General features: G+C 51.0%; 1 protein-coding gene across 1 annotated transcript in view; it reads left to right on the top strand.

The window, feature by feature from the left end:
* LOC142576009 (uncharacterized) overlaps nt 1-21,128 on the top strand; it is a 156,800-nt gene that overhangs the window by 117,342 nt on the left and 18,330 nt on the right. The window contains exon 2 of the mRNA XM_075685883.1: nt 13,672-13,858. Coding sequence (XP_075541998.1) covers nt 13,672-13,858 — 187 coding nt within the window. The remainder of the gene's footprint in view (nt 1-13,671; nt 13,859-21,128) is intronic.

Here is a 21,128-nt window from a genome sequence, read left to right as displayed (position 1 = left end):
AAAAGAATAAATTGGCAAATCAGTGACAGCATCTCGCTTAGCAGCACCATTAATTGAATAACGGCGGAGAAATAGCCTTTGGCCAGACCACTCCTTTCTTCTTTCTTTCTTTCTTTCAGTTCATTTGTTCTTTGGTTTTTTAATTTTATTTTTCCTTTCCTTCTCCTTACTGCTTTGCTTGTTGTAGGCCAAACATGATCTTAGTTCCACTTCAGATACTGACAGGAAGTGAGCGAAGCACTGTACTCTGCGAAATCCGCAGAGTACAGTCAGCCCCTCTATAGAGGTATGGCTTTGATAGATTACGAAAAGGCATTTCATTCACTAGATATACCAGCAGCCCTAGACGCATTGCATAATCAAGGAGTACAGACAACTTACGTAAATACCTTGGAAAATATCTACAGAGGTTCCACAGCTACCCTAATTCTACACAAGAAAAGCAGGAAGATACCTATAAAGAAAGGGGTCAAACAAGGAGACACAATCTCTCCAATGCTATTCACTGCATGCTTGGAAGAAGTATTGAAGCTATTAAACTGGGAAGGCTTTGGAGTAAGGATCGACGGCGAATATCTCAGCAGCTTTTGGTTTGCCGATGACATTGTTCTGTTCAGCAACAATGCAGACGAGTTACGACAAATGATTAAGGACCTTAATAGAGAGAATATAAGAGTGGGGTTGAAGATTAATATGCGGAAGGCAAAGATAATGATCAATAGCTGGGCAAGGGAACAGGAGTCCAGGATCGCAAGCCAGCCTCTAGAGTCTGTGAAGGAGTACGTTTACCTTGGTCAACTAATCACAGGGAACCCTGACCATGAGAATGAAATTCATAGAAGAGTAAAAATTGGTTGGAGCGCATTCGGCAGAAATTGTCAGGTCCAGACTGGAAGCTTACCATTATCATTAAAAAGAAAGATGCACAATCAGTGCACTATACCGGTGCTAACATATGGGGCAGAAACTTGGAGACTTACAAAAAAGTTCGAAAACAAGCTAGAGACCGCGCAAAGAGCGATGGAGCGAAGAGCGCTAGGCATAACGTTAAGAGACAGAAAGAGAGCGGTTTGGATCAGGGAGCAAACGGGTATAGACGACATTCTAATTGACATCAACAGGGCAAAATGGAGCTGGGCAGGTCACGCAATGCGCAGGTTAGATAACCGGTGGACCATTAGGGTTACAAAATCGGTGCCAAGAGAAGCGAAGCGCAGTCGAGGACGGCAGAAGTCTCGGTGGGGTGACGAAATTAAGAAATTCGCAGGCGCCAGTTGGAATCGGTTGGCGCAGGATAGGGGTTACTGGAGATCGCAGGCATAGGCCGTCGTCCTGCAGTGCACATTAAATAGGCTGATGATGATGATGATCGAAGGACTCATCCGCGGAGCGCTTATGCGTTGAAAATAATTCTCCGCTCCCGTCACACCCAGTTGCAGCCGTTCTTATTTTTCCTTAGCTGACCGTGCAGCTACAGCGACTTTGCGTTGCGTCAGTGACTGATTGGCACCGTCCTTATATCGCAAAGTGTTCGAGGCACTCGAGGTGAAGCTACGTGAAGCTATGCGCGGACGCCGCAGCTTCGCTGTAAGCAGGTACCGCTGGCGGATGTCGCTGAAGCATGCTTGCACATTCCGTCAAAATTTCCGGCACTCCTAATCTCGGCAATTACAGACGGCCTACAGTCATCGTTCCCGGGTCGGCTTAAACGGTTCCCCAAGGATGCTACGTATAAAGATGAAGTACGTCTATTAAATCCTCCAATCAGTCGAGGCTGCGTCATTATTTCTTGATCGACAATGACGCCTCTGGAAAGAATCGTTGGCTATAAAAGCAAAGAATGGCCCCAACTGAACGCGTTTAAGTACCAGTATGCAATCAGCGCCTGCGAGGCATGACTGTTTAACCACAACCTTCCTGGGACGCTATTTCCCACAAGCTATAGTTCAGTGTGTCAAGCGTCTGTAGGACAGGTTGATTCACCCATAGTTCAATTATCATTTCCCTTTTTTTTTGTCTTCTGTTGTCTCACCAGCTCTCGACATCGACATCTCGACATCGCTTCAACGCCAGCAGTTCGTCTTTTCGTCCCCTTTCTTCCTGTGTACGGGTTCGAGCATGAACCTCTCCGGATGGCTTTATAAAACTGGCTGGACTCAACGCTGTTCTCAGTACCGGAAGGCGGACAATTCTCTGCGATCGTTTATACACAGACTTACTGCTCACCTTAAAGTGCATGCGCAACTAGTTCTCCTCCCTCTCTTCCTTTTTCTTCCTATGTACCCTCACCTTCAGTGCAGGGTAGCAAACCGGACGTGCGTCTGATTGACCTCACGGCCCCTTCTCTCTCTCTCTCTCTCTCTCTCTCTCTCTCTCTCTCTCTCTCTCTCTCTCTCTCTCTCTCTCTTCCAATTCGTTGAAAAACAACGTGAAATTTTATACATTGCATGAAGAAACAGTTCCCGAGGACTTGTCGGGCAGGAGACGGCTGGCTTCGTAGCCACGTTTTAACAACCAGCCTAATCGCGTTGTGCTGGCCAGAGGGCAGTTCTTGCCATAGCGTGGCTCGACCTTCCCCAGAGGGTCAGGGACGCGGGCTCCGTTCCCACGTTCCCTTTCTTTTTTTTTTTTTCGTTCACTCCGTGCGACAGGTGCACACCGGCGCGACGCTGCTAATTCCGGTCCTTCGCTTTTTTTTCTCTCTCTCTCTCCTTTATCGTCTCCCTTTCCGTTTCTGCGTGGCCAAATGAGACACCGTCACCGGGTCGCATGCAATTAAGCGCTCTTCACGGTGACTTCGCGCAGTCTCCGCCTTTCTATATCTGTATAGGCGACGGCTCTCTTCGCCGAACGATGCCAATTACGTGGTTTCGTCGTGCGCTCCTCTCGGTGATTCGTTGCCCTCCCTCTCCCCTTTTGTTTACCAACTTGCCTGCGTTCATTTCTGGCGCGTAGAAGCCTTAGTTGCCACCGTATACGGCCTTCTTAGATCTGTTCTTATTCGCTAAAAGAGACGCATGGTTACCGAACAGATAACAGCCTCTGCGTACTATCTCCCCGGCTCTTCATGCTTCCTCGGCTTTTATCCTTTTTCCTTTTTTTTTTTAATCGCGTTCTGTATGCACTATTTCCGTCTCTGAGTGCTCGCCGCGGCGCCGACCTTTTTTTGTCTATGGTTAGTCGAACAGCTACACGCACGCAGTGATAACGCTGTGCTATTCTACGCGCCAATTTAGATAACCTGGCCGTTCATCCCTCTTCCTCGTGACTATTTCTTTTTGCATTTGCCACCTTTGCGGTTTAATTGATACCTGTTTACACTGCCTGATATGTTTGCTCGCTTGTGTGTTTGTTTTCCTTGCTGGTTCCTCGTCGGGTCTCAAGCTTGTGTACTTCTTTCCGAAGGCAATGAGCATCGCCCGCCTTTACCTCACCGCAATTTTCCTTCGTTTCCCTCGTGTTTCCCTTCCCCTTCTGTTCGTGCCGCTTCTCGTGGGCGCCCTCTTAATTTATCGCGCCATTGTTGCTCTCGCCCACGAACGTGGCTGTGTTTATCGCCCAGGCCGTTGCAGTAACGAGCCGTCTTATAATAGAGACGCTGTAATCGGGTCGCGGTGAAGACGACCGTGCGCCGTGACCAGCACTGGGCTGGAAGCCGCTTTCGCTGTCGGTTTTTAGGCCTTGTAATGGTGCGCGTATCGCGGAGGGTCGCATGCGCGCCTTTGGTGCGCGATGCACAAAAGCGGCAAGCAGTGCCGCCGCTCTGGCGATGCTATCGCACGTGCGCGCTCCGTGAGGGCCTTCTTAGTTTTTTTTTTTTTTTTTCCCCCTCCTAACTTTCACCGGTCGTCCTCCCGGTCGTCCTCTCAGTGCTGCTGGGCAATACCCGCAGTGCTTGCTTAGTGGCTATGGTTTTCGGCTGCTAAGCACGAGGTCGCGGGATCGAATCCGGCGAGAACGCCCGTGTAATTAGATTAGGTGCGCATCAAAAAAAACCCAGGTTGTCAAAACTTTCGGAGCCCCTAAGTACGGCGTGCGTCGTAATCAGATTGCGGTTCTGTCACGTAAAGCTCCATAATTTAATGTAATTTTTAGGGCTGCTGAGCAATGTTCCAGCAGCTTGATCCTTCTGGAATTACGCTCAGGTGATTTCTTTCTCGTTCTTTTGCAAAAGGTCGAGCTCCCACTCGATACGAGACACACGAAGCTGCCCTGTATAGTTTCTGCTTCTCAACTCCGAGTCTCGACTTTCATACTCTTAACTTTCATACTCTTCGAGCGCTCATACTCTTTCTTTAATTCATTTAGTAAGTACAAGTAATGTCCGCTATACTATATACGTTGTCCTTGGCACGACCTACTGTATACAGTAGGTCGTGGTCCTTGGTGTCAATGTTTGTTGGCTTCTTATGAGATACTTCTTAACTGTGTGATGTGTCGCGCCTGCTCCCGTCTGTCTGTCTCCCTTATTCTTTCATCTTCAAGCGGCTGCCGTGCGTGTGGTGTCTACTTCGGGAAACAATTGCTAACCCACTTGTCATTCTTTCCGTGCGAGGTTTGTACGTTTCCTTGGTCAATAATAACAGTTATGCGAGGCCTGCGGGTCAAGTTTCACCATTCTGCGTGTCCTTAACCCGCACGTAATTCTACGTACGCGAATGTTTGCGCGTTCCGTTCACATAGGAAGGGGCTATATACGCCGCGGCTGGGAATCACGCCCGCGACCTCGAGCTCAGCAATATCGAACGTCGTAACTTTTGACCCGTTCGCGCCGCTCCTCGAAAGTGGCGGCTGCGGCGGCGGCGGCCGACGACGTTCGAGGCTGTGGACGTGTCTTCAAAAAACGATGCAGCTGTCCTTCGAGCAGAATTTATGTAACGCAGCGCGTTCTTTTTCTTTACAAGCAGGCTCTCGAATAACACCAGTTCAAGGGCGCCAGGTGCCCTCTATGTACTCGCGTCTTTGAGGAGGAACTGGATTCGCAGTCCCGTGGCCATGCAGCGCAACTTTGCCACCAGTCGTTGAGAAACGGACAAGCGAATCGAACTGTTGTTGCGTTTGGTATACGGAAGGCTCGTGGTCCGGTTTGACCAGTTTCGTGCAGCGTGCTGCTCTGCCGTTCGTGCCACGAGGAACAGGAACACGTCTGACCGTTTGACGACCGCTGTGTCAATCCGTCGACAGGCGGCGCGCTCATGTGGACCTTCCACGCAAATGGTGCCGTGTGACGTTCACTACCCCTTCACAGGGCTTGGAAGTTTCATTGTGGATGTCCGCTGTGACTTAGCTATTAGCAGTGACCGAAGAAGTCGTTTTCACGAAAGTTTCAGCTGGAGATACTACTTTGCAGCGCGGTGGAAGAGCTGTTTCTTGAACTGTTCCGCTGCACGTAATTTCTGGGACTGCGTCTGCAGACCCGTCCTATTCGTTCCAACGGCGAACGGGCCGGACGGAGGAAGAAACATGCCGCGCGGACGGCGCCGCTCCTGCCGAATAAAGGTTCAGGAAAGGGAAGCCGGTCGTCCTCCCGGTGAAGAAGAATTACTGGCAGCAACAACGGCAAAATAGGCGACGGCAAGAATGAAGCCGTGAGTCCGCAATCTCTTCCCGGGTTTCTGGTTCAAGGCTGTCTTCTGCCGCGCAAAAGTGGACAACGCAGCGTTCGCGCCGCCGCCGTGTACCGTGCTCTCGCGTCTATAAGACGTTTCTGCGTGTACATAGTCACTTGTGACACACACCGCTATTTGAAACGTTCGGAGAAGAAGGGAACGAATCTGCGACCCTACGAATCGCACGAACAGCCGTGTAATAAGACTGCGTAAAAGTCGACTGCACGTATTTTGGGGTCGCAACTCACAGGTGTGGGAACAGCTATGCTTCGAATCGCGCAGCACAACTTTCAAATGTTTAGTCAGACCAGGTAACTCTTAGGGCTGCTGTCAGTTGAAGCACCGTCAGTCATCGCAATTTTCCTTCCGGCGGTATACTTATTGAGCCAGTACTTGAGACGCTTTTGCATCGTGCCATCTTATTTACCTTCGCCAAACTCACACTGCAGACACTGTACAGTGTCGGTTAATCATTGGCTAAGCTCCAAAAGCGTCACGTTGCGCGATCTTCTTACGGCCGTCGGCGTCGGGGCTTCCTGCCGTGAAAATTATTTGCTTTAAAGGCAGGCTACTAGACTTCGCCGTTTAGAGACGGAAGGAAGGTTTACTTATACGGTTGCCCAATTTGTTGTCCACTGAACGGGAAAAGGGGATTCGAAGAAAAAAGAAAGGAAGCACAGCTATGAACAGATAATGAATGCGCACAGTAAAAGAGACAGCCACTCAAGTCTGTTTTGTTTGGGCAGTGTGCGTTCCGCTTTTGAGGTTGATGTCAAATCAGGTCACATGCACATTTGGGCATTTATCTTTATGGAACATCGTGCGCACAGACAGCGAAACGCACTAGGGAGATGTCGATTTCGAACGAGGGCCTATCGATAACTTTCTCAATGGTGCTTTTGCGTCTGCAGTTGTCGAACATTGGGGAGTCAGCCATTTTGATGGCGATGCAGTATGCATCTGTGAAGGCTATGCTATCCCCGCAGCTCTAGATGCCACATCGGTTCTACTTCACATCGGGAGCGACCTGGTGGCGATTGTACGTAGCCGCAGTGATTGATTAGCGCTGTGCGAGCGAGAATCTCAGACGTCCGTAACGTTAGACTGTTCCGTAACAGCCAACGCGAGTTTATGTCAGTTAAGCAAAGCTCCGCAACTTGTTTTTCATAACGCGACAAGCATGGAAGTTCCTCCATGGGGAGGATCGGGCATCTTCGCCCGCGAGACGATCGCCTACGATGCGTGCCGCCGAAGCTGCTTGAATCTTAAGCGCGTCCAACACGCGCGTAAATACGGTACGAGTTCGCAGTCGAGAAATAAGCCGACTGACTGCCTCTCTCTCTCTCTCTGTCTCTGTCTCTGTCTCTCCCTTATAAAGCTGCGGACGTGCGAGGCACGGATAACCTGTCCCATAATAGCGGAGCTCTCGTGAGTTCGCCGTAGAGGGGGCGGGGGGGGAGGAGAAATTGAAGGGTTCCCGAGTGTGTCGTGTGTGGCTCTCTCTCCGTCCCCGAGGCGGCAGCCGAAGTGGCAACGCTGCCTCTGGCCTGGGACACTCTTTGAGACCCGACAGGCAGCCGCTGCACAAGCGTTTTGCGGTCTGGCAGAGTGTGCGGCCCGCTAGACGCGTAATTGTCGTGACCTGGTCGGGGCCCCCAACCGTTTTCTTTCGCTCCTTTTCTATCCCCACCTCAACGGACGTGTGGAAAAAGACAGTGCGCGCTCAAATTGCCAGGTACGACGGTAGTGAGTGCGGCTTCTATGTGGTGGCCCCATTTCGACGCACTTCAGAGCACTGAGCCACACCGGTTCACTGATGGCTGCCGTGGCGATGTTGAGCGAGGCACGGCATGGCAGAGCGTGCAGTCGAAAAACGCGTTGCCTGGACTGCGTTAAGGGTGTCGAGAAAGTCCGCGGAAAGGATGTAGATGACACGCCTTAGTTTTAGAGTGGTTATACGGGCGGCTTATCGAGCGGCTTTATAAAAACCGTCGCTTCGGAAACGTCTCCATTTCGCATTCCATGTCGTGCCGACTCCTTATGGTCAAAAGTGTACGTCGGGCTGCTGCCGTGCACCGTAACAATATAAAGTGTGTCTTAGTTTTCACTTTAGCGTAGGTGAGTGGTGTAATGCGTCTGCGCCAGAGTTCCCTGACTGAATAAACAGCGCTGGCCAAGTACAGACGCTTCAAAAGATGAGTTAATCCATCTCGAGTGTGCTTGTCTTCATGCAGGGGCAGAATATTGGATCGAAAGTCTGAAAAAAAAATACCATTTAGACATGTAGACTGAAACACAAGGTGCAGCAATATAGCGAGTTCGATTCTCAGCCGCGGTTGTCGAATTCCGGTGGTGCCGATCGAGAGCGAAAAGTTACGCATACACGGACTGTGTTCCTCATACCTCACGTGTCGTTTTGAAGTGCTTCCAATCAATCAATCAATCAATCAATCAATCAATCAATCAATCAATCAATCAATCAATCAATCAATCAATCAATCAATCAATCAATCAATCAATCAATCAATCAAAAAGTTGCTGTAACCGCCCGTGTCTGCGCCTCACTTGTAAGTCGAATGCTTAGAGATATGCTCGAAGACTTAGCCTGTCAGCCTCTCCCACACCACCCACATTTTCTTCTCGGCAGCTACAATGTTTTGCCTTGAATGAACAAGTCAAAGCACACAACTCGCTGCGTGTGGGTCGCTTGTTGCCCCTAACCAATGTAAGAACTACAGGAGACTAATGTTGCAAACTTTCGTTTCGAGCACACGTGCGAAGTAGGCTTCTCAGAATGGCTAGCCGTTACCATTATAAACAATTACACAGAATGGTTACCACAAAACCAAGCCACATACTGACAATCAGCGCCGCACCACGCCACCGAGAGTTCAGGACGAACATCGACGATTCTCCCCATTGTAGGATAAGGCGCTCGGTGGACCGCTTGCTTGGTTGCTCCGACAAAGCATGGCACCGACAGTCTGTGCTTACATGCGCTGCTGCATACCGGCCGAACTGCATTCCAACGCGTAGGCGCGTATCTGCGCGCCATTTTACACCCCGGGCTTGGGCAACGCTTCTGACATGGCCGAGACTATAGGGCACCTCTATCACGCGATGGCCGCAACCATTAAAACCGCACGCAGAGAGGGGAGAGCGACCGACCCTGCAGCGCGTCCGGGAAGGAAGGGGGGGGGGGGGGCAACGCTTGTGTCCGCCGTTGCACGCGCGCCAGAGGTCCTCCATGCAGCGCCGAGAGGTCCAGGAGCACCCCGCATACACTTGCCCCTATACGTATTCGCCGCAGCGCTGATGATGACGATCGCCCACTCTCTGTGTCCGGCCTGCTGAGGCTCACGTCCACTGTGATGGAGTGTGCCAGACCAAGAACGCGCATTGTGAGCGAGCGCGTATCGTTCTTATATGCGAGCATGTACATTGGAAGACTCTCCGTGAGTGCGCGGCTTCCCCCACCACCGCCGATCACTCTCTTTCCCGCGCCCGTTCTGCTGCCCTCGTCCATGATGGAATGCGCGGGGCCGCGCGCCGTAGGTACCACATGTACGTGCCGCGACCTTTGTCTCGCTCTTCTTCTGCTCCGCCCCCAAAGGTCGTCGTCGATGGCCGTCTGTCTCCACGGGAGTGGGAGGTCGGATGGTTGCGTAATGCCCGCCTTTGTGGCCCGTCGGTGGACCGACTGCGAGTTCCAGGGAAACGGTGAATGGTGTGCGGATCCCATGCTGGCTGCTATAACTGTCCGAGTGCCGTGTGCAGGTTCTTCTATTCGAGAGAACCGTGCGTGGCGTTCAGTATACTCCTCGGCCGCACACCATGCGCTTTCCGGGAATTCCGGGGAAGAGATATGACGAGATACTCCGAGAAAAAGACTCGTATTTGGTGCTGAAACGTATTGCAGGTCGCTGGTCCCCGAGATGTATGCGTCTACAAGCATATGCATATATACGCATCGTTGGAGTAGAAGCCTGCGACGCCTGCTCAAACCAGATGATGTCTCCTGCGCGCCGTTGTCAGTGCGCTATCTTTCAATCGCACGTTCAAAGTGATGAAGGTTTTGGTTTGATGTGAAAAAGTTATGAGCTGGAGCAGGGGGTGGGGGAGAGAAGGTTCGACACGGGGTTAATAGATATTTCCGTCCCTAATTAACCACGCGCGTTTGGTACTGCAACTTAACACGTTTGGAAACGTGTATCTTCTTAGTAGCTGTCACAATATGCGATGTAATCCGCAATGCTGCTACTTTTAAACCTGCGACAATTAATCGCGTAACGCCGGTTACCATCTAGATCAAGAGCTCTAGAACGTCTGAGACAAGCGGTGAAAACTACGATTATCGTCACTTTGTTGTTCACGACACATGAATAACACCTTCTATAAGGTTAAATTTTGGGTGTTTGTCGCCCCTCTTCGTAAGACCTCTGAGCTTTGGTTAATTTAGTTAATGAGAACGTTACAAAAAAACGCCTATCGGTAGGAGGAGCGGCTTTAGGCGAACATATATATCGGCCACTTCCTCTGCAGCAAACATCTCCCAGTGGGCTACATTGGGCGTCGCAAGGATCTACGGCTTTGCGACGCTCTTTTTTTGCGGTGGCTTTTTGACGGGTTTCTTAGGCCCAGCGTGCTTACGTTTTCAATTTCTTCTACAGGTGCAATTTTCTCTTCTGTAGAGACCCGGGTAACGTTCTCTCCCTATTTATTTATTTCCGTTTTTTCTGTATGTTTTATTTTTCTTTTTTACGTCCAGCAGCGGAAGGCAAGCACGGGCACCAGACAGGCAACTTTGCTTGCGCAAAGGTCGCGGAGAATCGCCTCTGCTTATACCGCGGCCTTAGGTCCGCCATTTAGCCGAACCGCGTGGCCCCTTCACCCCTCGGGGGCTGCTCTAACACGCCAACGCATGCGTGCAGTCCATCGTCGTTTGCGAGACTGCAGCAGCGCCTGCTCGGCGCTGTATTTCCCTTCCTGGTGCGCACACTGGCGAACTCGCCCTCGGTCGGATCGTTAGGACGGCGCAAGTGCCCGAGCACCCTTTCTGTTGCTTCCAGCGAAGAGAGGGCACGCTGCCGCTGGTGTGGTTACCGCCTTTCGGTGTAGCTATAGCCGTACTCCATACCGTGCCGTGCTTCGAGTGACCCAGAAAGAGGCTCTCCTCACCCGACCCTCGGATCGCTTCCACGGCAACTCTTCCCGTCACTCTTTCTCGTAACCGCACTGCTTTACAACGGTAGAGAATGCGGCGAGCCGTCGACACGTAGCCCGCATCTCCAAATGCGGCTAAGCGTACGAAAAAAGTAAGGCCGAAGATTAAGAAGACACGCAGCTCCGGTATGCCGAACAAGAGAGCACATCGCGCGGCCAGACGAAACAATGAGGCGAGGATAATGCACCCTGGTGTATACGAGAGAGTGAGAAGAAGAAGACGAAGAAGAAGAAGGAGCAGAAGAATGGAAGAAGAAGAAGAAGAAGAAGAAGAAGAAGAAGGAGAATGGAAGAAGAAGAAGAAGAAGAAGAGAAGAAGGAAACAGAACGTGGAGATGGCAACACTGGCCGCTCGTGAATGAAGGATTCAGGGGGTGCCGCTCTGCATGCGGTGGTGACGTACACAGCCATTGACACTTGTCCATGGAGCAGCAAGGTGCCGCGCCGCGGCCGTTAGTCGAGGCTATGTCACTCGCGCGTGCGATGGAAGGCCTGTATGTATGCATCCTGCATGAAGCTATATGGGTAGTGGTTGTAAAATGGTGCACGTTGAAAAATGAGTCCGGGACGTCATACGCAGTGAATGGAGCACAGGGTTATGGCGTGCGCAGTGCTTGGAACGAAAGCGTCGCATTAGGCATGCGGTACAGAAGTCCTCCACTTTGCGTGGTGCCTCATGTGCGTTTCTATCGCATGTAATGCTTTACTTGAGAAAGGTTATTACGCGCATGCTAGTAAAATTAAAAAGCGTGGAATGCAGCCTGATTTTTTCCCATCTAAAGAAGAGAAGGTAGAAAAGGAAAAGAAAGCCTAATAGAAGGGAGAAGTCAGCTAAACGCCGGTTCTGAACTAGCTGGTGCATCCGTACATCATTGCGGCGCAGCATCTATAGTGCTATAGACAAGACCAGAAAGGACGCAAGACAGCACATGGCAAAATACCACGAGAGAGAGAGAGAGAGAGAGAGAGAGAGAGAGAGAGAGAGAGAGAGAGAGAGAGAGAGAGAGAAACGAAGAGGGACGGTATAGGGAGGTTAACCAAGGATGTGCCCGGTTGGCTACCCTACACTGGGGAGGGGAAAAGGGAAGAAATCTACAATAAAGGCGGGAGAAATACATGCAGAAAGAAAAATAACGAAGATACGTGTTAGTTCATGTTCGTTTCTGCATAACTGCCCATTTCCTCGAACAAAGAGTTTGCTAGTAAGCCAGTCGCCCTCATGTTTCCTTCGAGCCTTGTTCTCCGAGGCATTACGCTGCAGCAAAACACAGACGTCGCTGAAATCACTCAACGAGTCTGTCGCCTCAGATGACGCCAGCAGCAGCGGCAGTCAGTGGCGCGTCCCGTATACGTTTAGATACTTTCGCCCGCCCTGTCCCACTGAAGAATAACGGCGACCCAAAGTGCCCTGTTAAGTGACCACGCCCCGTCGAGAGTGGCGCAGGGGTCAAGCCTGATTCACATCTAGAGCCTGGCATCGTTAGCGCGTACGCATTGTACAGCCTTCTCTCTTTCACTATACGCCCTTCTAACCGCAGCGGTATAGAGCGCGAAAATTGGATCGCCCATTAGGCAACCTCTTCCCCGCAGCTTTCGCTTTTCTTGCCTCTTGGGCTGCTTGGAAACTTGCTGTGTGGATGCCAGGTCGGCACCGCGTGTTCTGGGTCGTGTAATCTTAGCGGTCCATCTGACAGGTCAGCCGACCGAGGGAGAAAGCGTGCGCCCTTTTTCACGTCGAAGAACCGCAGTGAGTCCGGCGCTGTTTTATAGTTCCCCTTGGCTGATAATAATGCGAGCACACATTACGGCTCAAGCACCGTAACGAAGCCGTAACGAGGTGCCGCCAACAAGCGCTCGTGCATGTCCTCACGAACTTCCCTATATAGTTTTTTTGTTTCTTTCTTCTAAGTACACGGTAAACGACTGTGTATGGCTAACTCGTCAGGTTGGTTCAGACATCAGCCGCGGTTAGCTGGGGCAGTCGCGTTACGACTTGGAAGTTGTTAGCTTTCTTTTCTACAAACTACACTGTGGAAACACGCACTATCACTATAGGCGGTACTGTGGTTCATGTATAGCGCATAGGTCGTCACTTCCGCTCAACTGTCGTCCACTGCGGGAATGTTCAACGCTACAGAAGTTGTAAGCCTGTAATTGTTCGACCGGAGCGTGAAGAGCCCTGTGACCGGCCATGCACTTGGTCTCGTGGCGCTTCTGACACGCTTCTATACTGCACTTGCTTGTTGGTGCAGTTCGGCGGCCGCATAATAAAGTATCCGCTTCATTTTCCTTTAAATCCTGCAACTGAATTTTCCCCATTTTTAGTTTTGTTTTGTTTCGTTCCGACGAATTGCAGTCAGGGGTCTACGGCTATAGTGTTGTGATATGTGACTTCGCGAGAGTTATCACGAGGATGTCTTTCAGACTTTTTGACATCGTTGCACGGATGAGACTCAATGGGATGGTAGACGCTTGTCGTACTGGCGTTTGCAAGCACTTGCACGTAGATAGAGAGAGAGTGAAAGCTCTTCGCATGCACAGACAACCGCAAAAAAAAAAATACTTACTGACCATGGATCTAAGTGAACGTTAAGTTTCCTATCAGTTTGTTACCGTGCGTAGCCAGTAACACCACACAACTTCACGTTGTTCCCTTATGCCGGTATGCAGGCTGGAAATCCGAATACCAGCTGGTTGCATCCCGCGGCTGTGGAGATGTCTGCATCTTCCTTATATCAGCCGTTCCATAAACTTTCGCGGTTGTCTGATACTCGCCCTGTCGTGTTCGCGTGCCTCCGTACCACTCCTGACCCCTTGTTCGCCATTTTCGTGTGCGCAGGTGATGGTTGTGCTGGGCGCGTACATCGACGGCTTCTGGAGCCCCTGGCACGACATGGCCGTCGTGTGGCTGCGGCTGGCGCAGGGATTCCTGTTCCCCCTCGTGCTGTGCGTCACCGACCGCCACCACTGGTCGGCGCTCAAGAAGACCCTGCAGCGACGGTCGGCGTCGGCAGACTTCACCGGGGGTGAGGCACATGTCGCTTGCTCCTTCCGGTGCGCAACGCGATGTGAGCGGCGCACCTGCGAGATGATTAGATAGATAGATAGATAGATAGATAGATAGATAGATAGATAGATAGATAGATAGATAGATAGATAGATAGATAGATAGATAGATAGATAGATAGATAGATAGATAGATAGATAGATAGATAGATAGATAGATAGATAGATTCTGCTCATTAGCTGGTTTGGGGGCGTTGATTTGCCATATCTTTGTGATGAAATGTATACCAACTAAATGAATTTACAAATTACGCGTACAGGCGATCGCAGGATTTTCAGGAGCATAGATAGAATTCAACAAAACGCTACTTAGTCCCATGCCACATAACCCGCACTTCATTAGTGGGGTACGTGGTCGTACGGGGACACATAAAGTTGGTTTTTCACTTTTGAGAATGGACGTAATTATCACATTTCCGCGGATCCCGTGCTTCGAAACCTTTTGCACTTCGGGGGGTCGACTGTAAAAAAAAAAAATCTATATCCACCTTTTCATGGAAACAAAGATAGAAACGAAGCTTAGAACGAGAGAAAGCTGAGCTAGTTGGTAAGGATTCATTATGCATAAAAGAGGCGTTCGTGTTGTCCACTTCTCTACTCTTGTGTCCTGTCTGCAGGCCTCACCTCTTTTTTGCATAATAGAAACGAAGCTTGCGGAAAAGAACATCTTCATGACCATTGCACGTGACGTGACTGTGCGAGTGACATCGCTTCCGCACAGTGACCACTCTCGCGACGACAATCTGTCGGATTCCCCGCTGCTGCTTCTGGACGCCATCAGGAGCCGCGATGGCCCTGTCTACTCCGACGATTGCGCAATCCTACGTGCTCGCCTTTTTTTTAACGTCCCTTGCTATCCATTCTCTGTCGTCTTTACGACGTCCCCGAGTTCATACCACGCGATGCGACAGACCTAGCACAGACGGAACGGCGGTACGCTCCAAATCGCCGCTAGCGTCAACCGCAACAATAGCCCTTGTTGTTGTCCGCGGAGAATTCCTCGTCCTCTTCCGCGTTTTGACGAACCGTCATCCGACCGTTATACAACTCGTCTTTAAGCGCACTGCACTACGGGCAGACGTAACCCGGATGTCCCCAGGTAGCGGGTCTCTAGCGCGTTATAACGGCGACCATGGAGGAGCAGCGCCTCTCTCGCTCAGGCTTCTGTTTCGTGGCGTCGTCGGTTGTCTTTCCGCCCCGCACAGCCATCTCGTAAAATCGCGAACAAGCGAGCCTCCACCTGTGTCGGCCCCTCCCTTCCCATGTCCAGTCGCTTCCATCGAAACACTTGCTTTTATCCGCGGCCTCTCGCTCACTCGCACACGCAAGCGTGCTCACATACATACATACATACATACATACATACATACATACATACATACATACATACATACATACATACATACATACATACATACATACATACATACATACATACGCACAGACAGACAGACGATAACATCCGTCTGCACGTAAAGAGGCGGAATGAACGCGCACGCCCTCGCGCCGACAGTGCAAAACCAGGCGGGCCGTCATCGGGTCGTCAGCGGCGGAGGCGCCTTGCTCCCCACTCGTCCGGCCGCCTGTCTCCGCTCTCGATGAGGTTTGATGTTCCGGCCGATCGCCCCATTGTGCCATTGTCCTCTGGCGTAACGGGCCCAGAAAGCGAACGGTGAAGGGAACGAGGAGGTTATGGTCCCTTCCCTTCACCAACGCGTTCCGCTCCCGCCCGAACGGCGGTCGAGCCGTACTATACGCACTCCATCTACAGCGGTCGCCCCCGCTCTGCTATGGCAGTAGTGCAAACAGCAGCGACAGGAGCGAACCGGCGAAGCAAGCCGCGTGTCCTCAACCATACGCGGTGTTCCGGCTTGTCGCCGGCCAGATGGTGGCACCCGACGCCACCGGACTCATGATAGGAAGGTCGCGGACGAGAGACGCTGCTCTGCTGCAACGTGTGTGCGGTCCATACCAGCGAGCAACATCCTTCTTCTTTGCTCTCTCGTTCGCTGCATGGCTGTCGCAAGCAGTGGTGCCGGGCGCGGTCACTTTCGTCGTCGACGGCCGCAACGGCCGGCCGTTGCCTTCGCGAATGTTGGGTTGTTGAGTACATGTAAGCTCTGGGACGCGGCGCCTCCGGGTGTCAAGTCCTCTTTCCATCTGATAACGGTACACTGACTCGGGAACGAAAAGGTGGAGATCGCAGCTCTCTCAAAGCGCGTATAATATAGTGACCGTGGGCTCCGACATAGCGTCAACGCACCTTTCCGTTGCTCAAGGTACGCCGCTTCGATCTCGGAGGCCGTGGAGGGATCATACAGTTTCCTGCTGAAATTCCTTGATGGAAGTTCCGAGTGCCTGTGGGAGCTGCAAGCATGGCGGTATTTCTAGCACGGAAATGATACATGTACTCGCCTAAACTTTCTCTTTCTGGCTTCGAAAGCTTCGTGACTTCGCATGTCGATAACACGTGGCAGAATATTGCATTATAGATGCGAAAATTAGCAAGAATCACGCGTGTCCTCAGTCTTATTGCCTTCGGCACTTAGCATAATAGGATTGCTTCGAACTTCAGGCCAACATAGGCAGACAAAGCGCAGTAAAGTAAGCATGCAATAACGCTTGAAGCCGTGAACATAACGTGAACGTGAACATAAGACAAATCCGTCTACCGGCCATAACCATCATTCCTGTGGTATAGTCGAACTATCGCAGCGCCAAGGTTTCACTCTGGTGATTTTTTTATATAGGAAACAGCATTTTCCTTCAGTCATATCAGTCACAACACCTTAATTAGCACATATATAGATGAAACGGGCGTAACGGGAAGCACGCGCTTCCAACCTAATGTTAGAATGAAGTTAAGCCTGCATGACGCCTACACACGCAGCAAGCGTCCCTGAGCATGCGCAGGTAAGCGTTGCGTCTATGCCTTCTTTGCCGCCACTGTGCGAAAACTCAGTTGAGTTTGTGGCGTCCGGCCATTTACCTCATCTCGTGTCCGCGTCGGCTAAACCCAACTTTAACATGAATCCCTACCAACAAGGTTATCATTCTGCTCCTAAACTGTGCACCTGATCCCCTATAGCTGTGTATCCACCTGGATAGCTTGCGCAGCTAGGGAGGTTGGCACTGTGGATATTTTAAAGGCGGACAGCTTCCTTAGGCTTTTTCGCCCGTTTCCGCGACAGTAGGTCGGTGGTGTGGTCGCACTTTTGCCGCCGATACAAAGGCTCTCGCGCAACAGCATAGGGAAAGCCTTCGCACAACATGCTCTCAAGGTGCATGCTGTGTCACGACAATGTCACGTAAAATACAAGGCGACAGTCTACAAACGAACACTGTTACGAACAAACGAACAAGACACTTTGCACATCCGTTAATATAGCGCCCGACAATGCTGCTGTTCTCGAGAACATATATATATTTTTTTTATTGCTCTCAAAACGCACTCTTGCGTGGTTTTTATTTGCCACCGGCCCAATAATTCCTGCTGTTCTTTTTATAACGTACACCCACGATGGAACTGTTCTGTGTACTAAAGAGCTTACCGGCCAGGAACACAATGGTTCACGCGTTAAAAGTCTCCGGTTTGAAGGCCACGGTTATTCTCTGCCTGTACTGACGGGATCGTTAAAGACTCGCACACCGTACAACGCACCCGCAAAGCCGGGCCGCGCGCAGTGCGCGAAGACTTCGCAATCCGGCTTGTTGCGTCCGCGTACACACGACGTGGCATCGCCCGCGCCGACGTCTGCGAGCCGTCGTCGTTTCGGCGGCTGCCGCGGCTGCGCGCACAATAGAGCCAAGGGAAGGAGACCTTCCACGTCGTCGCTTTCGCCGTCCGGCTCAAGCGCCGTGTAAGCAAATTGAGATGGTAATTAGCGCTCCCTCTCCCTTCCGAACGTGGCGCCCTCGTCTTGGGACAATGGAACAAACAGAAGGGAAAGGGCCGAAGCCGTACAGGCCGCTCCGGCGAAGCGCACCGCTCTCTCCGGCTGTGGCCCGCGGGCTTGACCACCTTGAGTGTCCCGCTCGCCTGCGGCAACGACCAACACCGCACCCGGGTGCCTCTCCGCCCCCACGGTGCGCGCGCAGGTCCTGACGAAAGCCGAAGGCCTTGGCGCGCGCGGAGCTCGCTCTTTGTACGCGACGTCGAGAGTCCCGACGGCGCCTCGCTGTTCCCGAGTCCCTCTTCCGGTGGCCTCTGTATACGCGAGCGCGAAGCGCGGTGAACTGATCGTTTACGAATGGGCTTTGTGCGGTGTGAAACAAAATTAAATCGGGGATGAGTTCAGCGGTAGGGATAAGGAAGGGGACGACGCTGACCTTATATGGGCAGCGGGCGGACCTTCAGTATATAGACGCATATAGGTGTAGAAGCCGGTGTCCTCGGTGAGAAACAGAGTTTGTTTTTTTAACCAATTAACGGCCATGCGCGTGACGCGTCGATTAGAGCTTATAACATAGGAAAAATCCAACCCGCAGCTTTCCCGCTGAGGATTTAGTCTGGAGGAACACATATTTTTATGTACCTCAATCGATGCGATCGAGGAACAACTGTTCTTTTTTTTTTTCGAATTGTTATGTTTGCGTTGAGGTGTTGAGGCGGTATAACTTCTTTCGATGCCAATTTGGGTGTTCCCTTCTTTTATTTCTTAGGAATGGCACGTTCATACCATATCAAGATGTACTGCTTGCTTACGCTTATTTCTGCGCATCGAATTGGCGTCCCTCCTCCCCCCACAAATTTCGTCTTTTTCTTTGCTCGTATATAAGCAAACACATAATTAGAGGTGTTGTTGATACCTACCTGCTGCCGAGGCTCAGCACCTATGGTGTTGCTCTGTTGAGCGCCAGGTCACGGGTTCGACCCTTGGCCGTGGTGGCCGTATTTAGGTGGCAGTGCAATGCGAAAGTGCTAGCGAACGTTTCTTTGTGTCCGCGTTAAAGAACCCCAGCTGGCTCAAATTAAAATGGAACTGTTCGCTGCAACGTCTATCATAAACCACAGTGCAGCTCCGGGACGTTAAATGCATCTCATAATCGTAAGCTCATATATTATTGTGGGAATCATCGTATAGTAGCGGCTTCCACAGCGCTCCCTGAATATATGTAAGTTGTAGAAAAGCGGATATCTTCGCAGTGCTCGCACAGTGCTCCAGAATGGTGGCTGCGAGGATGCCAGTATAAGGTTATACCGAACTCGCCTCATGCACGGATATACGTTTTTCTCTTCTGCATGCACGTGGAATAATGACCGCGACGGGCGCGCTAAGCACGAACTGAATTACACATATGGCCTGCACATATATTGCCTGTATGCCACACTCGCGCGTGTGTCCTTCCCTATCGACAGGCCGGCGAGTCAGCCGGATCGCTGCGTGATCGCCGTCGGGTATACTGGATATATGCAGCACGTCGTGTGCAGTCCGTGACTGAGGAAGGAAATTGCACCGATCACGGGGCGCCTACTCTGATCGCATCGGCACCTTGAGCTGCCGAAAACCACCGCTGTCGTTTCACGACGACCGTACATACAGTTGTGCTAAAGAGTCCGCGGCGCGTTCGCTTCCGGCCACAGTGGTTCGAGCTTGTGAACAACGGGAGTTAGGCCGCAGCCTCCGAGATGGCCATGGTATTGCAAGCTGCCAACAAAAAATCGCTAGAGTGAGGAGAAGGAGGAGGTGGGGGGCGGAAATACTTTAGTTTGTCTCGGGTTTTTCGTGGTGGCCTCGCTGCTACATGGGAGGCCGTCAACCATTGGGCCACGGCGACTTCATAGGCTCGTGCAACGGCGGTGATCTGCATTTTCGGGTCGGAGCTGAGGAGCAGGAATTGACAATTGCGCAGCTATAGAGAGAACAGCTGGCGCTGTAGTGTACTATACGGGGGCTGCAGGTATATGACAGTTAAGACAGGACGACAAAAAAAAAAAAAAAAGGGGGGGGATGCGGATTTGCCTAAAGCTCGTTCTGACATAGCTCCAACCAGCTTTGTAACTTGATCCAAGATATTGCGTTATTAATGCATCCGTTCGCAACGATCATGTCTATCTGCGCAGAATGTTATCTCCATGGTGCGTTTAAAAAGAAAAAAAAAATGTTTCTTTTTTTCTTAATTTAGAAAGTCTCATAAATAAAGCCACAAGCACGTCTGAAGCCACAAACGAAAAGATTATACAGAAATCCATGTACTACGTGGGTATATCGTTCCCACGGCTACCATGGCAGCTAAATGATTTCATCATCAGGGTTCCCTCCAGTAATTTTCGTATAGGGAACTCTGTAGCGTTTGGTTCATGTTTTACCGCTGTTATAACGAAAAGTACACGTGCGGGCGATAGTATGCAGGGCAGCGAGTAGAGCGGTGCTCGACTAACGACGTTCGATCGTGCCCATTAACGGGAAGGACGTGCTCGTGTCGAACGGGAGTAATACCGGTGCGCAAGATTGTACGGGCGGTTCGCTTCCTCCATGGTGCTATATATCGCCGCTGACGGCAGGTCTAGTGGTTCGCTTATAGGAACGTTGGGCCATCATCCATCGCAAAGTTCCGCATAATAATCCTGAACGACCCTAATGTGGCACGTGGTAGAAACGGAGCCGCCGAGATTACAAGGAAGCCGTCGACTTCGTGGCGCCATCAATGCCCAGTGCATTGCAGTGTGGTGCCGAAAATGGAAACCGGGATTATACGCTGCTCCTTACCGAGCGTGCAACCTGATTGATATCTTAACGTGCTCGAGTATCGTTCTATATAGCAATACTTCCTCCCGTAGTAGGCAACATATCAGTGACTGAGGAGACACGGTTTCTGTTGCTAGAAGGAAGAAAAAAAAATGAGGCATTCATTGCCACATTGCCTAGGCTTTGCGAAGATTCTTTTTCTCCAGCTTTGTGCAAGTGTATCTGCGTCCTTTGCGGTTGAATGGGCGCTTTCTTGTTTGTCTGATATAATCCATGGGTAATTCATATTTTGCTATCTTCAACTTTCATTACGAGACGCAATGTGAGGGTTGCTGGATAAACTAGTATGGCTTATTCCGAAGCTTATATTTAGCTGTACAAGCCTGTGCGGGTGGTCTTTTACTGGGCACACTTGCTCCTTTAATTCTAGCACGTTACACTTTATTATTGATTGTAATGATTCTCATTATTGATAGTCAAGCGGCGATGCATGCTCTCGTGGGGGATAGGATATCGCTTTCTTATGGGTGATTCGTAGACA

This window comes from Dermacentor variabilis, chromosome 3 (genome assembly GCF_050947875.1).
Source record: "Dermacentor variabilis isolate Ectoservices chromosome 3, ASM5094787v1, whole genome shotgun sequence".
Classification (NCBI taxonomy): Eukaryota; Metazoa; Arthropoda; class Arachnida; order Ixodida; family Ixodidae; genus Dermacentor; species Dermacentor variabilis.
The sequence above is the reverse complement of the archived record's forward strand: the minus strand, read 5'-3'. Positions and strand labels throughout refer to the sequence as shown.